Consider the following 15,355-nt stretch of genomic DNA (forward strand, 5'->3'; position numbering starts at 1 on the left):
CGAATGTGGAAATGCCCATTAAGATACGCACAAGAATGAAAATATCCAGCTGAGAACATATATTCTCCACATACCAGTTAAATGTTCTGTTCTTGTTGTTGCCTTTGATTGTCCTCTGCTGTAGTTGAATAGTTCAGTAACTAGGAAGAGGAAGAAAAGACTTGCAGAATAGGGGGGTAGGGTGAGAGGGGTTTTAATTAATCCCAAAGTCCTAGTTCTTGAATGCGAGATGTGTGTTACATTCTGTGGAGAATGGTGCGTTGGTATATGGGTCTTTATGGGAGGTTGATAAGAGACATTTTAATAGGTTTGGTAGATTTCTGCTGCACCCCAACCAAGTTCCACAGGGAACAAATTATCCCAGAATAGCCCATGACTGCTGTATTCTAATGCTATGTATCCAAATGCATAATAAATAAAAAGGGAAAGTTTTATGTAGCCATTTTTTGTTAACCCTTAACAAAAATGGACAAGTGACCTTCTGAAAACAATTCAATTTCTGTAATGTGTGCAGTTTGCTTTCACTGCCGAATACTTGAAAACACCCTTTACTCACTTTTTTTATCTCATTTAGAATCAACTGAAGTGCTGCAGCTGTTGGTTCCTGGGACAAAACTCTGTAGGGAAAGCTGCAGGGTATCTTCAATGGAAGGTCTTTTCCTGTGTAACTTGTTCCCTTTGACAGCTCACCAGAATTAGAGCTGGTGGCCTTCAGGGTACAGTATATGGAGCATTTGTTTTGATACTCATTTATCTGAGTGTTTAGTAATGGCAGAAAGGAAATACCTTCCAAGCTAATGAATGGAGCTAGTGTATGGCAGAAGTGTTTCAACATCTTGCCCTAAGTGGGTAGTGTTTTTAATGTAGTTAGATCATGTGATGTGATGTGCTCGGATGTGGTGGTGCCATGTACAAAGTATGAATAGGTGTCTTTTGTTTCTGGTCCTTTTAAGGATCACATTCCCACAGGCTATGAAAAACGATGAATGATTACACAGGTGCTGATGGTGGTTTAGTTTGGAGCTATTGCCCAAAATGTGCCATGTTCCTTTCCAAACACAGAGGAAAATACAATCTCTGCCCTAGGGTAGCTTACTACAAGCATATCCTTCAGGAAAAGCATAGTTCAGACTCGGGAGGAGATATCTGAACACTAATGTTCATAATGATCAAAATAATATTTTGTTCCATGGACTGGGACCCTGAAATGTGTGTAGCTTATTTATAGTGAAGGTTCAGTTTGGTCCAGAAAAGGTAATAGTGTCCAATTTTCCTTAAGAAATGACTTGTGTTTTGTGAGTAAGAGGAGGTGTATGGTTAGTCATAGAAGTTTTTTTACCCTTTTTTATCTCCCCTGGGACATTAGTATGTTTGACAGCTCTCTCACTTTAACATCCCCATCTTCAAGGCATAGTTCCTTCAACCATCTTCCTCTCAACCAAGTCAGGACTTCTAGACAGGGTTCTATTCAGAACTAATCAATGCTGCTCATTTATTACCATGAGTGGCTGCTTCTTGAGTGATGGGAGGCACTGCTTTCTCTCTAGAGGCTGAATATGATATCTCTCCATAACTCCAATACCAGGCTGTCAAGGAACTTGTGGAATCACAGAAACCATGATAGCTTTAAGAAATGTTACTATTTATCTTCTCTCCTTTTTTCTTTCAAGTTGTTGTTCTTTACTGAATTTATACCATCTACCCAAATAGAAACCAAAGCTGCTTGTGACTAACTTCATCCTGAAGAAGCACTTTTCTCTGCTACATCGCCTTCCCCTCCCTCTTCGGTGTTCTGTGAATTTGCCTAAGCAGGCACAGGCAGACTGGCTGTGACTATCAAATTCCATAATCTTCAGTGTCTGAGCAGCTCATCCTGCAGAAAGTATGCCCATCCCTCTAAGCTACTGAAAGGTGAAACGCCTGTCTCGTTTATTTTTCCAGTAATTTTCAGCCCATGGTCTCAGGGGATCTATTATTAGCGGACACATTTGACATCTGAACTCTGTGCTTGTCCTAAAATAAATTTCCCTTAACTCCACAAACATACATGTTAGCGGGTTTTTTTTTATTGACAGTTTGGAGGAGATGTGAGGCCACTTGATGGGAATGCCACTGAGCGCTGATATGGCTCAGGGCATGAAGAGAATTCATCAGCCAGTGCTTTCTTGTCTTGTCACATTGTGATCAGTGCTTGTTTCCCTCTATCAGTTTGACTCTGCTTTTAGTCTTGTAGTCGGGTGGTGGTGAATGAGAGCCATAGATGTAGGCACACTCATTCAGATTAGACTGGGATTAGACACTAATGTAATAAACACTAGAAAATAGTCATTATCCAAGGGGAAAGGGGTAATTATCATTCTTAAGAATGAGTGCCACATCAGAACAGATCAGTTTTAGTTTGGTGTCGTGTCTCTAGCGGTGGCCAATACTAGCTTCTTCAGGAAGAGATTTAAACCTTCAGACTATGTTTAAGTGAGCAATCATATGCCATGGGACAAAACTTATTCCTAACCTCCAACTAGTTTTATGACCTGAAGCATGAATCCTAAACTCTGTTTTTGAGACACTACCATTAATTTTCCAAGGAGTGATTATTCTAAATTCACAAAAATACATGCCAAAGAGTTGCAGAGCTTGCTCTTTTGCTACCAGATGGGCGAGGTCATGAAACAGTTATAGTTGCCAGTTTGCTATTGCTCTGGGAGGAATGTTAGAAGGAGGTTCTGGCAGTGTTGACTGGACAGTAGCTAGCCCCTTAATATACTTTAATTTCATTTTTTAATCTTTTAGATGTAATTAAACCAAACCTATACTGAAATAATACCCAGCAAACCTCTTTCAGTGCAAAGTAAGATAACGGGCTGTCTTAAAGCTACAAAAGCCATGAAATTCATAATAGTATTGACCCAGCTTTAAACAGCTCCTTTCTGTCTGGGCACAGATGGAGTAGAGATTGGCCAGTATGTCATAAACTCTTCTCTGGAGGAGGGTGCATCAGTTAAAAAATTAAGCTTAAATTTTTAAAAAAAACTTAACCGCCCTCATGGCTATGGCAAAAACTTTCTCGTAGGATCCAGTGCAGTGCTCTGTCTGAATCAACAAGGTGGCAAGATAGCTGAAATGAGTGATCTCATTTCAAATATTACATATGCTGAGCTTTCTTAAAATTCCCGCTATCGGACTAGCTGTAGTTGGGAATGGTGGGAGCGCTAGTATAGAACATCCATTGCATTTTTATCATTGTGTTATCTAGGCCATCTTTGAACAGAGTTAGGAGACATAAAGTGGTAATAAAAGCCAGCTGCCTGCCAGTGCCAGTGTTTTTACCATAGCTAGCACCAGTGTTAGTGTAATGCTATGAAACTTAAAGAAAAAACTTCTTATAGATAAATCTCCATGGGGTATAAATTCCAAATTTTAACAATAACAATTTGGTCAATGCTGATATTTAATCAAATGCAGATCTTTACATCAGAAACATCCAGCTACTATGGGATTATGGAGATCTTGTGTAGTTACCTCCGCTCTCCTCTTTCCCCACTCAAATAGCTGAACCCTACCCTAGGTTGTTTGCACCCTGTTAGATGTCAGATTATTTATTGAGGTTGTAGACTAAGCCATATTCTATTTATATCTGGGCTCTGCGGGGTAAGGAAGGGTGGAATGGAAGCCATAACTCTGAGATTGAGTTTTGGAGTTAAAGGAGCAATAAGAAAAGCCTAAAATCCACAAGAGGTCTTAAATAGTTTTGTATACATCAGACTTAAAATAAATAAACAAACAGCTAAGTAAATTTGATTTGAAATTTTAAAAATAGTGTTTAGGTCTGCTGTAACCCAGTGTACTAAGTTTCAGTCTGTAGCAAATGTTCCCAGAAAAATGAGGGTTTAATCATGGAATTTTGACAAACCCTTAACTACAGTGGCGCCACCGGGCACTGCTCTAATATTAAAAGCAATTTTGAGCTCAGCCATGTGTTCACAAACAAGTGACATTTGGGAAGTGCAGTTTTAGATTGAGCCTCCATGCTCACATTGTTAAGCGGCATAGCGTGAAATTACTGAACAAACAGCATAGAGAGCTCTGAGCAGATCTGGGGAAAAAGTTGGAGAGTGGAAGGAGATGCCCAATTTATTTCCATTGCACCAGGTGACACTTCTCTGTTTACAGGATTCCATTTAATATTTCCAAAATTATGAGTTGCATATGTGTGTGTGAACCATTTGTTACCATGGTAGGGGATTCCAGATGAGGTGTGAGCTCTGTTATGGTATGTGGGCAATAAGTTCATTGACATCTCCTTTTTAAGTTAAACAAGGATTTAATGAAATATCAGATGGTTGCGTTATGTGTAAACTCAGATTGCCTGTGCTTTTCGTGATGATAGAAAAATCCTGGACGCTGTTTTTCTGATTAAATAGCACAGGTTTTTTAAAAGAGTTGACTAAAGCAGCTATTCTGATTTTGTTCGTTTGTTTTGTTTTTTGCTGCCAGACAAAACTGGATTATATTTGCTTATACTAGAGTGATTTTTCCCGAAGTCACTATCATAGTTCTTAAAGTGCTTAGAAATGACACTGTGGAAGTACAGAATATTATTTCATTTAAAAAAAGTCAACCTAGTTCCATCTCTCCTCTCTCCAGGTTGCAACAAGCAGGGCCGACTCCTGTCCTTACCACAACACAGGAAGTCAATAACAGGCCTTTCGCAACTAGCCAGATGGACAGTGCTCTTTTTTTCCATATGGTTTGACATTGGGGACTCAGAGCATAGATTTTGCTCTGCTTAGAACTATGGATGGAAGGAAAGATGTTAATGACATACAATAAGAAGGTGATCATATACTGCAGTGATGGGTGACCTTAGAAAAACCTACATAGAGTAGCATTAATTACCTGCCAGGTAGATGGAAAGTACTGCTAACTATAGGAAAACCTGTTTAGACTGCAAAAATGCATTATAACCAGAGTTTAATGATCGGCTTACTAGAAACTAGTTCTGCTGTAATTGTAGGACAAGCATCAACGTTCACAGAAAATCAACACTTCAGCAGTGGCTGTAAAATTGCATAGGCAACTAATTATAGATACGCGTACCTTACATCTATGTAAACTTGTAGCTAGGGCTAGGAAACACTTGTTGTTGGGTTTTTTTTTAAAGATTCAATTAGAAGTTGGTCTGAAGGGCATTTAAGTGGTTAGTTTGCTGCAACAGCATGAATTTTTTTAAAGAACCCAGTGGAAATTAAATGTTTCTGAGATGAACCTGGGAAATAGTCAAAATGACTAGAGCGGGTGTATAATTTTAGATGAACAGGAATATTTAGTGTTAGAGATGTGAACTGTTATCTGTCAGCTAGTCATTGATAGACAGCCCATTACCATATTAGCAATTTGTCCAAGAAATCCTTGCCTTAACTAAGCTAATGGTCAGTGCATGGTACGATTATCAAGTCAGCTTTGTGTGTTGGTCCATATTGAATGTGTCTCCTGTATCTGCTTACTGTGTCCCAGACTCAGGTCCTGGTTCTTGGCAGATAGGATTCCATGGATGGTCAGCTGAATTCTGTAGTTTCTGCTTCAGGCCTGGCCTATTTGTTTTGTTTTTTTTCTTCCCAGTTCTTTGATCAGAGTAGGTGTTCAGTCGACCTGACCTGAAGGAAGTAATCTGTCAAGTAATTGTTTTCTGCCTCTTTCACTTATCGCAAACCAATACCTGGCAAACACCTTTCTGTCTCAAGAGGTGTATAAATCCTCAAGACCAATTTCTATCGAGGGTGATTACTTGATGGCTGTTACCCACTGACCTACTGGAATAATTTCTGGCCTTTTTTGCATATAAAACAACAGGAAAGACTTCAAAATTCTGCCTCATAACATGCTGATGAAATCATGAGTGCAAAAGCCCGTTGTTGTTGTGTACATTTTCTTTTGCGTTACCAAAAGTATTTCAGACTTTGTTGCTGTTCCCAGTTGTTTGCTGTCTCTCTTGCATAGAAGTGATGCCAGTGTTGTGATGTTACTGACAATTCCCACCACCTCTCCTCCAGATCTTTCTTTTTGATCAGTTTTCCTGACTTGCTTACATCTTCTGGAATCATTCTCTCTCCATTCTTTTGTTGTGATTCTTGCCTTTGGGACCATTTACACTCTGTCTGTCTATCTGTCTGTCTGTCTGTCTGCTGGTAGAGATGTACGTGTCCCCAACATCATGGTGTCTGGGGGCACTCAGTTACAAAATGTCTGTCTTTTGACCTGGCTAAAAAGCATGATGATTAAAATCAGAAATGTAGGTGAGAGAAAACCATGGATTGAGTAACTAGGATTTTGCCGTCCTAGTCGGTTAACATGAACATGACAATTAAAGGAATTAAAATGAGGGGGGGTCAGTGACCTTGGTTCACAGACATCTAGAGAGATGCTTTGTTTCCTTGACATAGTTAAAGTAGTATCTGAAACCTCTTAACAGACTATTTTAAACATACTACTTCTCTCAAAGTAGGGAAATTGTTCCCATCATGCATATCTCGATTGCCTTCTGCAGCAGAGGATGATTCCAAGCCAGTAACCCAGTTTACGGAGTGATTAGTTTGTGCTTTTAAGCTTTTCTGAGTCTGAACTCAGTTCAGTCACTGCCTCTGGCTCTGGGATTCTTGGCACACTCTCAGGGTACGTCTATGCTGCTGCTGGAAGTAGATGTACATGTGCTAGTGTTGACTGAGCGAATGTGCTAAAAGTAGCAGTGTCGTTGCTGCAGAGTATAGGCTTGTCTGAGAACCAAGGTATGTACTTGGGAGGCTAACTCATTGTGCTGCTGTGGCTAGGCTATTTTTGTGTGCTAGCTCGATCAAAGCTAGTGCATGTATGTCTAACTAAGCTGGAAATTATATCTCCAGCTGCAAAGTAGATGTACCCTTATTCTCTTTCCAGCACTCCCTTCCTGGAGAGGATACTTGGGGTCTAACTGCTTAGTCATGAAGCTAGTGCCAGTGCCCCCAGACTCCCCAGTTGCTTAATAACTTCCTTTCCAGAGTTCCAATCTTGCGGGCACTCTAGCTTAGGGTTTACCTCTTCAGGGACATGTCTGCTTCAGCTACCACAGTCTTTGCAAAGGTTTCTAACAAAATTACTCTTTATTTTGTCTCAATCTGTTTCTCTCTTGTACTAAGTAAAGATCACCTGCATGCAAATCTCTGCCTCAGTTTCCTCACCAGTCTGCAGTGTTGTTTGGGAGTCTGAGGAGTCCAGGATCCCATTTCTGCATATGGCTTCTCTTCTGGAATAGAGAGTCTCGGTCTGACCTCTGCAATCAGTGTCCTCCAGCTCCTGGGTGGTCTAGTACTCCAAAAAGATCCCCTGTGCTATGAAAGCATGCCTCTTTGTTCATCTCTGCTGTCCCAAGTGTAATTTGTCTGAGTCTTGAGATACTAGCATTAACACCAGGTTTCTTTGTTGCCTCTTCTGGGCAAAATTCCTGCTCCAAACCCCCTCCCCATATACCACCAAGAATAACTGGATTCTCCCAGGTTAAGCACCCTCTTTAGTACACCCATTGTCCTGCCAGAGCAGTTATTAAACTGTTAATGACTACTTTTGTTCTTTCGGACAAGGGGTGTGATATGTGATGTGGTCCTTATCAGCCCATGGCTTGCTTATTACACACTGGGGTTGGAATTAGACATAGAGTTCATAAAATCAGTCAGAATCCATAAGATGTACATAGATCTCCAAATCATCACATTATTCCTGTAAATGCCTCAACCTGTCCTCAAGAGACTGTGTTGCAGCCATCATCCTTCCAGTCAAGAAGGCTTGAATGGAACCTACCAGAGCCTGCCAATGCCATTTCAACACGGGGAGCTGAAGTTGAGCATTGCAAGTTGTTTCTGGCTGTCTTTGTGGAACCAGTGGCTCTACTGGCCTATGAAGTGGGGTAGAAATCCAACATCAATCTTTACTCATGTATATCAGCATGGAGCACTATCACCAGGCCTTCCGAACCACTTCTAGATTCCTTGGTATGTCGTGTGGAGAAATCTAACTCCTGCAGGAAGTGTTACTTTTCAAGATTTTAATGTTTTTGGAGCTAGGCTGTATTAATCAGTCCGTATTTACTGTGTGGAAAGATTGCTAAAGGGATAATATTGAAGGGTTTTGTTTGAGCGGGGGCACAACGTTTCAGGTGTCAGCTTGCATTCTGAATTCTCTTGTTTAGATCCATAACTTAATAATGGTATTGCCTTTTTATTTGAGTGTGACTGTTTGTTCTTTGTATGCTAGTAGTCAGTGTTTGCAGGAAGACTGTTAGAAACTGAGATAAGAGGAAAAGCTTCATACCCTCACACGTTTTTGCCCCCTCCAGCATCTTCTCATGAACCCTTGCCCTTGAGGTAGTGGTCTCCAGTTAATTCTGTTTTGTTTGGTTTCTCTGTTTAATACTGTCCAGGAGGTCTTATGGCTGAAATCAACTAATTTTCTCTTCCTAGTAATGTGTAGTTTTGCTACGTAAGGCTGCAGTCTCATTCTGCATTTCTGCTTTAGTTGGCTTTGCTTTTGGTTGTCGTCTGTACAAGGCCTCTGTCAATCAGTATAGCTTATAAGAAGATATGGTTTAATCAAGTACACTACTAATGACCCTTCTTATAGCCTGCATTTTTACATTGTCCAGCTAGAACCCCTTAAACAGCCTATAACTATAGCCTTCCCTTATTCAGGAAGGCACTTCTGAATCTGCAGTTACTCAAGAAATTCATGTGCGTATCACAGGTCAGCTTTTCTATTTCTTTTGTAAACCTGACTGGATATAGGTGGATGGGAACAATTTCTTATGTTCCTTATTATATTAATAGCAGACACTAGAGGCTGATAACATCTATGTTACGGCAGCATGGAATTTTCATAGCTTCATTTCATCTCCCATTTACTCCAAAGACAGTCTTAGAATTATCTGTCTCAATATAAAATGGGGTCAAGCTGCTCTGACTGTCTGAGTTCTACTTTTATGTCCTGGTACAAGTAGCCTTCATCTCCTCCTGGTTAGCTTTCCATCACAGATCTCCACTCCAGCTCTCCTGCTTGCTTGTTTCCTTTTTTAAAAAATATAGTCAAAACTACATACAAAAATATATATAGCCTGCCTTTCTTTGGAAAAGGTGCTCTTTTTGGAGCAGTATTTCTTTCCCATAGTTTACTGCTCTTGAACCTTTTCCACCATGGCTTGCCATTTGTCATTGATATGTCTAATTTAGATTTTAAGTGCCTGGATATTAGTGATCTTGTCTATAAAGTGCAATGTGAAATAAAGCAGGGCAACAAGTTAGGGATATGCCAGCTGAAACATTGCTTATTTGGCACATTGGTGTCAGTGGATTTTATTGAAGAAGGTGGGTTTAGTTTCGTGTTAATATAATTCCTGAGGAGTTGCCAGGAATAATTTGAAAGTGTGGTCTGGGGTCACGTTGTAGGCAGCCTGCCTCAGTTTCGCTCTTGGACTGTTCAAATAAAACTTCACTCAGGCTTGTTCCCTCCTTGGGGATGGGTTTATTAATATGAAATAAACGCCAAACAAAACTCAAAATCTCAGAACGAAGTCCTTCCGAAAGTCCACACACAACAAAAGTTTCTCTTCCTCCTCCCAAGGCTTCCCGCCTGGGGCTTTTCTGCTTTGTCAGGCCCTACCTGGCTGGTGTCTCAGCGCTTGTCTATACTGACACTGTACAGCGCTGCAACTTTCTCGCTTGGGGGTGTGAAAAAACATCTCCCTGAGTGGAGCAAGTTTCGGCACTGTAAAGTGCCAGTCTAGACAGTGCACCAGTGGCATGTGCCGCGAGTACACAGCCACGTTAAAGCGCTGCCTAATGTTGCTAGTGAAGATGTGCCCTCAGTCCTAACTCCCAGGACTCTGCTGAAGCCTGCTCATGCCTAGCAGTCTCTGATCCCTGAGCATTTCCCCCCTTCATTGCAGTTTCCTGCTGATCTTTACAGAGAAGACACCTCATCTCTCCCAGGTATGGCTCCTTCGTAATCAAGGCAGGCTTGCTGCTGGCCTTCCGGCCCTTAAGGTCAAGCCACCCTGTTACAGAGCTGTTGAGATTGCTTTGCGAGCCTTCTGTTATTAGAGGAAGGATATTTACCTTTTTAAAGCAGAATGATGGTGACTTTTTCTTACACCATTCTGAGGGGGATCAGTGAAGATTGCAGCCCATTTGAGATTTCTCAATTCAGCACTCAGTTTTTAAAAGGAGAGGCCTTTTTTAATACTTAGCCTGGTTTACTTCAAACTTTGTGTCAACCAAATTCGTTTTGGTGCTTTTGAAGACTTTGTTCTTCTGTTTGGTAATGAAGTTGCTCTGAGTGATTACTGAAGGGCCCAGAGGAGATGGGCAGGCCTTCTGGAATGGAAAGCTGCCCCTGACTCACTTGATTCCTGAGATATCTAGGTTGTCATGATCTCCTGGTCTTTCTCTGTCTCACTAACCCTCTGATTTATAGTGTTGAAGGTGCTTTCTGGTTGCAGTAAATAGCTACGTGAAGAATGGGCTCTCTGCAGCTTATTCTTTGCTTCTCTGTTACACAGGAGTCCACCAGATCCAGTAGTTCATGTGGCAGAGTGGAGACTTAACATTACAAGACTATCAAAAATCCTTTCACAGATCTGCCTTACAGTTGTGTCACTCCATTGGAATTGCCTCAGAAGGTGATCCTGGAGGGTCAGCCAATGAGCGTGGACACAAAGCAAAAAGAACAGTTCCTAAGATGCCTGTCACCAAACAAAACCTTGGTCTTCTCAGTTCAAGGAGCACATAAATTGTGGACACTTCAGCTGGATAGGTGGTTCCTTGCTGATGGCTTCAGTGGGAGTAGCTCTTTCTTGGAGCATTATTTACAAAGATTGTGTTCCAGTTGGTGAGAGTTAGGAGGAAAAACCCTAGTGTTCTCAATCATTCATGTTTCCCAGACATTCATGGAAGGACTGCATATGTCTTAAGCAAGTCTGGGATGGATCAGAACTTTTCCTTTTGTAAAGTCTGCCTCTCTGGCTAGAGCAGTATGTAGCAATGTAGACGTGAAGTTCATGGAGTTTCAATGGCAAAATACTCATGAGAAATGGAGATTTCCATCGTTACTAAAGAACTTTTGTGCGGCCTTGAAACCACAGTCAGGAGCAGGAGAGATGAGGGTCTCTGCCCAAGAGAGGTGACTGCTGGGAGCTGGAAACCTTAAATGGGTGACCTTCAAGGGGCTCCAGAGGGGGAATACAGGTGCAGTTACCCTGAAACTGTGATAGTTGATCAGGAATAAAAATGTACCTCCTTGCTCAGTCAAAACTCTCATTAAAGTCAGCAGAAAACTTGCCTTGTTAGATACTGCGTATGGACTTTGGAATCTGGCCCTTAGAAGTTAAGTTGTGTGTTAGTTGAACTTCTTGTTAGTCTTAGTGTAATTCACTGAGTGCGGTACCATTGTGTTAGATACTGCAGAGTTGTGAAGAGGATAAGGAGTGGGGAAGACAATCATTTGGTGTGGGAGACATAGTAAAATTACCCATTGCAAATGAAAGTTATGGATGTGTGGGGCTTAGAAGGCAGTGGAACCAGATACAGTTTTATTTTCAGTTGTTAAAACTAAAAATTAATGTTGGTACAGCTCCTTCCAGATCTGAGATGTTTACAATGTAATCTTAATCCATAGTCCCACATGTAGAAGACACCCAGTGTCGTCTTATATCCACACACAGTGCTCAAGGATATGCTTATTTGCTCTTTGAATCCATGTTTGCTTGTGTAGCTGGAAGTAGGGGTATGACAGAATATACCCCTGTGTTTACACCCTATGCGCTATTGTGGTGATCTTTGTACAAAATATGCCTTGTAATGTATCATTTAAAAACTCACAATTTGTTTATCAGTAGTGTCATGGCAAAATGCACATAGCAGAGTTATATATGAAGTTATAAACACAAGCAGAAATCATGACTAAAAGTGTTTTCCGGATAAGTCTGGGGAGTGGCCAAACCAGTTCCTCAGAGACAAAGGGCAAGCTGACTCCTCAGCCCGGTGTAAACAAGGCTGATGGACCATTATCTGCTAAGTGGCCATTTTTTTGACAGGAAAGGGGCCAGGGGCAAAAATCTACATCTTAGCAAAGAAATAACATGGGGTCTCCTGGCACACAGACTGCTTGTTGCCTTGCTCCCAAATGGAAGTGTTTTTCAAGAGATGGACTGAAACTATAAAAAGCAGGTGCAAATACCCCAAGACAACCTCTTTGTTCCCCCTGCCGATCGGATGCACGGCACCTGAAGGGAGAAAGGAAGCAGCCATTGGATTCTGGCGGATGGATCCTGACCTAAAGAGTTTGGTCAGGAAGGTTGCTGAAAGCATGTGGTGAGAGAAATTTATTTTTAATTTATTTTAAATTTATTTTTAATCTAATATAGTTTGTTAGACACCAGTTTTATTTGGGATAAGCTTTCCTGGGTAAAAAACTCCCCACTTTTTCAGATGCATAGAGTGAAAATTACAGATGCAGGCATTGCAAGAAAAATAAAGATAAAACACTTACTGGTGCCTAATATCAAGGGGTAGCCGTGAAGAGAAGGGAGTTACCTCACAAGTGGAGAACCAGTGTAGACAGGGCCAGTACAATGTTGTAGACAGGGCCAGTATAATGTTAGTCCTGTCAGCACTGGTTCTCCACTTGTGAGGTAGCTCCCTTCTCTTCACAGCTACCCCCTGATATTAGGCACCAGTAAGTGTTTTATCTTTATTTTTCTTGCAATGATTTCTGAGTTTTATATCTCATCATTACTTATACTCACTTGAAATCTATCTCTTTGCAGTTAATACATTTGTTTTATTGTTTTATCCAATCCAGTGTGTTCAAATTGAAGTGTCTGGGTAGCAAGCTGTGTGCATATTATTCCCTTAAAGGAATAATAGACTTAATATATTTGTACAGTCCAGGAGAGGGCTGGGCAGTATAGGACATACATTTCTAGGGGAAAATCTGGGACTGGGAGTGTGTTGGGGTCACTTTGTGGTAATTGTTAAGGCTGGTGAGATCCAAGGTCTGGCTGGCTGGCTGCTGCACAAACACATACATAGCTGGGAGCAACTTACATGCTGGAGGCTGTTTGTGAGCAGTCCAAGTTGGAGGCGTCAGAAGCAAGGCATTGTAAAAGGCACCCTAGGTTACAGGGCAGGAGTGACATAGCTACTCATTAGTCTGGAGCATACTCTGGTATGTCAGAGTGGGTTGAAGGCCGAGCCATGCTTTAGCTTGGGCTTCAACCCACTCACTTTTCAGTGAGGGTGCAGGCAAGATCACTCAGGTGCTGGTAGTTCTCCAGTGCCCTTCCCACAAATCCTCCTGAGAGACAGGCAGATTTTTCTGTAGTTGACAAGGTTGACTGGGAAAAAACCCTACAGTGCCTCAGCCCAAAGAACCATGGGATATGCCCACAGACACATGTGCAAGTACAGAAATAATAACATGACTATGGTTCTGCTATGAGAATGCTTGTACTTGAGCGAGGCTAACTGAGTGCCTGGGCTAACTGTGCAGTGTAGTTATACCCTGAATGCTAGGTATGTTCTGAGTATTATTAATACTGCTTGTCTCTTAACTTCCACTTGGCCAGGGGGGGAGAGAAGGTAAGTTACAGGCTGTCTTTTCATAGGCCTCCTACTTCCTCAGAACTCAAATCCCCATTGTTTTGAGCCTGTTGAAAGCCCAAATACAAAGCTAGTATCCTCGATGAGTATGCCAATTAAAATAGAGCAGCTGGTTTGGGAAACAAGTTACCTTCTGGATAGTAACTTACCTAAGTTACTGAGATCAGATGTGCTTTGAGATTGAAAAGCATTTTCATGCTCCTGATCGGTGGGTCTGGCTGCAGGTGCTCTTTGTGCTGGAATCTGGGCCAGTGCATCTGTCGTGTAACTCTGAATGAATGTTGAATGCTCGATTTAAAACTAGCACTCTTTGTGGTTCCCTGTTCCCCCTTCTTTTAGCAAGTGAGCAGCTTTAACCATTCAAAGAATGAGAGTACTTGGCTGCCTGTTGTTGTAAAAGAAATTCATAGTTCCAAACATCTCTATTCCTGTGGCTTTTTCCTGCTGGTGACAGGAATCTAACTCAAACTCCGTGGGAATCCTAGAAAACGATTACAAGTGTAATTTAAATGCATCTTTATTCTTTCACAGTAAATGTGCTTCGGGGGAAATGAGTCATCTCATGTCTCTGTCCTGTTCATCTTCCCTAGGAGTGTGCATGCAGTGGATGTGCTTGAGGGGTGTGTGTGGGAAAAGGATGGTGTGGTGGTCAGGCAAGTAAGAGGGATGGGTGGGTGAGCACAGGCTGAGAGTTTTTTCCCTTGCCTTCAGGGTGACAATGAGTCCATATTGAACAACCTTGTGCTCATGGCTCCTTGGAAATGATGAATGTTCACATTAAACTGATGTCACTACAGCTGAGATGCTTGTTCTCTCTACTTGCAGCACTCCTGTCTACCTTGGTTAAATCATTTGCTCACTGAGCAGGGCCCCAATTTTCCTGCCCACTTTGCTCCCCTCCCCAAGGCCCTTAGAAATAACCCCCCCTTTTTTTTTCCTGCTGCTTTTCTAGTGGTCGAGTTGGAGATGATTCATCTTCAGCTAGTCTGCTATTTTGTCTCTCTGTATGGTAGATGGCCTCATAGCAGGGGAAATCGGAGAGGAGTGCTACCTGCTTGATGATATTGATGCCTGGGTAATATATTAATGCCATCTATTCCAGGAGCAAATTCCCTTGGCAGTGCTGGGAGAGGAATGGCTTTTTCCCCTCTCAATGCCCTTCCCTTTGACTGCCCTCCCCCCAATGCCTTTTTAAATACCTTCTAAACATTAGTATTCATTACTTCCTCTCTCTCTTCTCTCTCCTCTCCCCCCAATCCTTGGCTATGTGTACAAGCAACATTTTAAAATGAAGGCCGCTATTTGTGACAGTGTAGTTGGAGCATACTCCTTCCAAACTGTCTGTCCTGATTTTTGGCTCCAGTTCATTTAATCATTTGTCTTTCCTGACAGAAGTGCTCCTCATTTTCTTTCAGCTTGGTTCCGTGGTGACAGGTGCAAGGTTCACTGGTTGGCTCAGAGAGGAGAATTATGAATAAGGATTCGGATCTTGTGTGTTTTCGGTAACTCACCAGTCCCTCATGCTGCTTTGAAAATATCTGCAAGTGGATGTAGATTCTGACTGAAAGAATTTGGAGTGCTTCATTTATTGCATGGTGTTCAAAAGAGCTTTGGTTGTCTGTTATCTTTTGCCTTTTTCAGATATGTATCTAGTCTACTGCCTGCCTTATTTATGCACA

At 41.7% G+C, this 15,355-nt stretch overlaps 1 protein-coding gene across 9 annotated transcripts in view; it reads left to right on the top strand.

Annotated features, from left to right (window-relative positions):
• KDM4B (lysine demethylase 4B) overlaps window positions 1-15,355 on the top strand; it is a 224,851-nt gene that overhangs the window by 98,561 nt on the left and 110,935 nt on the right. The window contains exon 11 of one of the 9 annotated variants that reach the window (XM_043502588.1): window positions 4,645-4,777. The exons of the other annotated variants lie outside the window; for them this stretch is intronic. Coding sequence (XP_043358523.1) covers window positions 4,645-4,698 — 54 coding nt within the window. The 3' untranslated portion in view covers window positions 4,699-4,777. Of the gene's footprint in view, window positions 1-4,644; window positions 4,778-15,355 lie in introns of those variants that run through there. 9 annotated transcript variants of the gene reach the window in all.

Source organism: Dermochelys coriacea, chromosome 25, assembly GCF_009764565.3.
Source record: "Dermochelys coriacea isolate rDerCor1 chromosome 25, rDerCor1.pri.v4, whole genome shotgun sequence".
Lineage (NCBI taxonomy): Eukaryota > Metazoa > Chordata > Testudines > Dermochelyidae > Dermochelys > Dermochelys coriacea.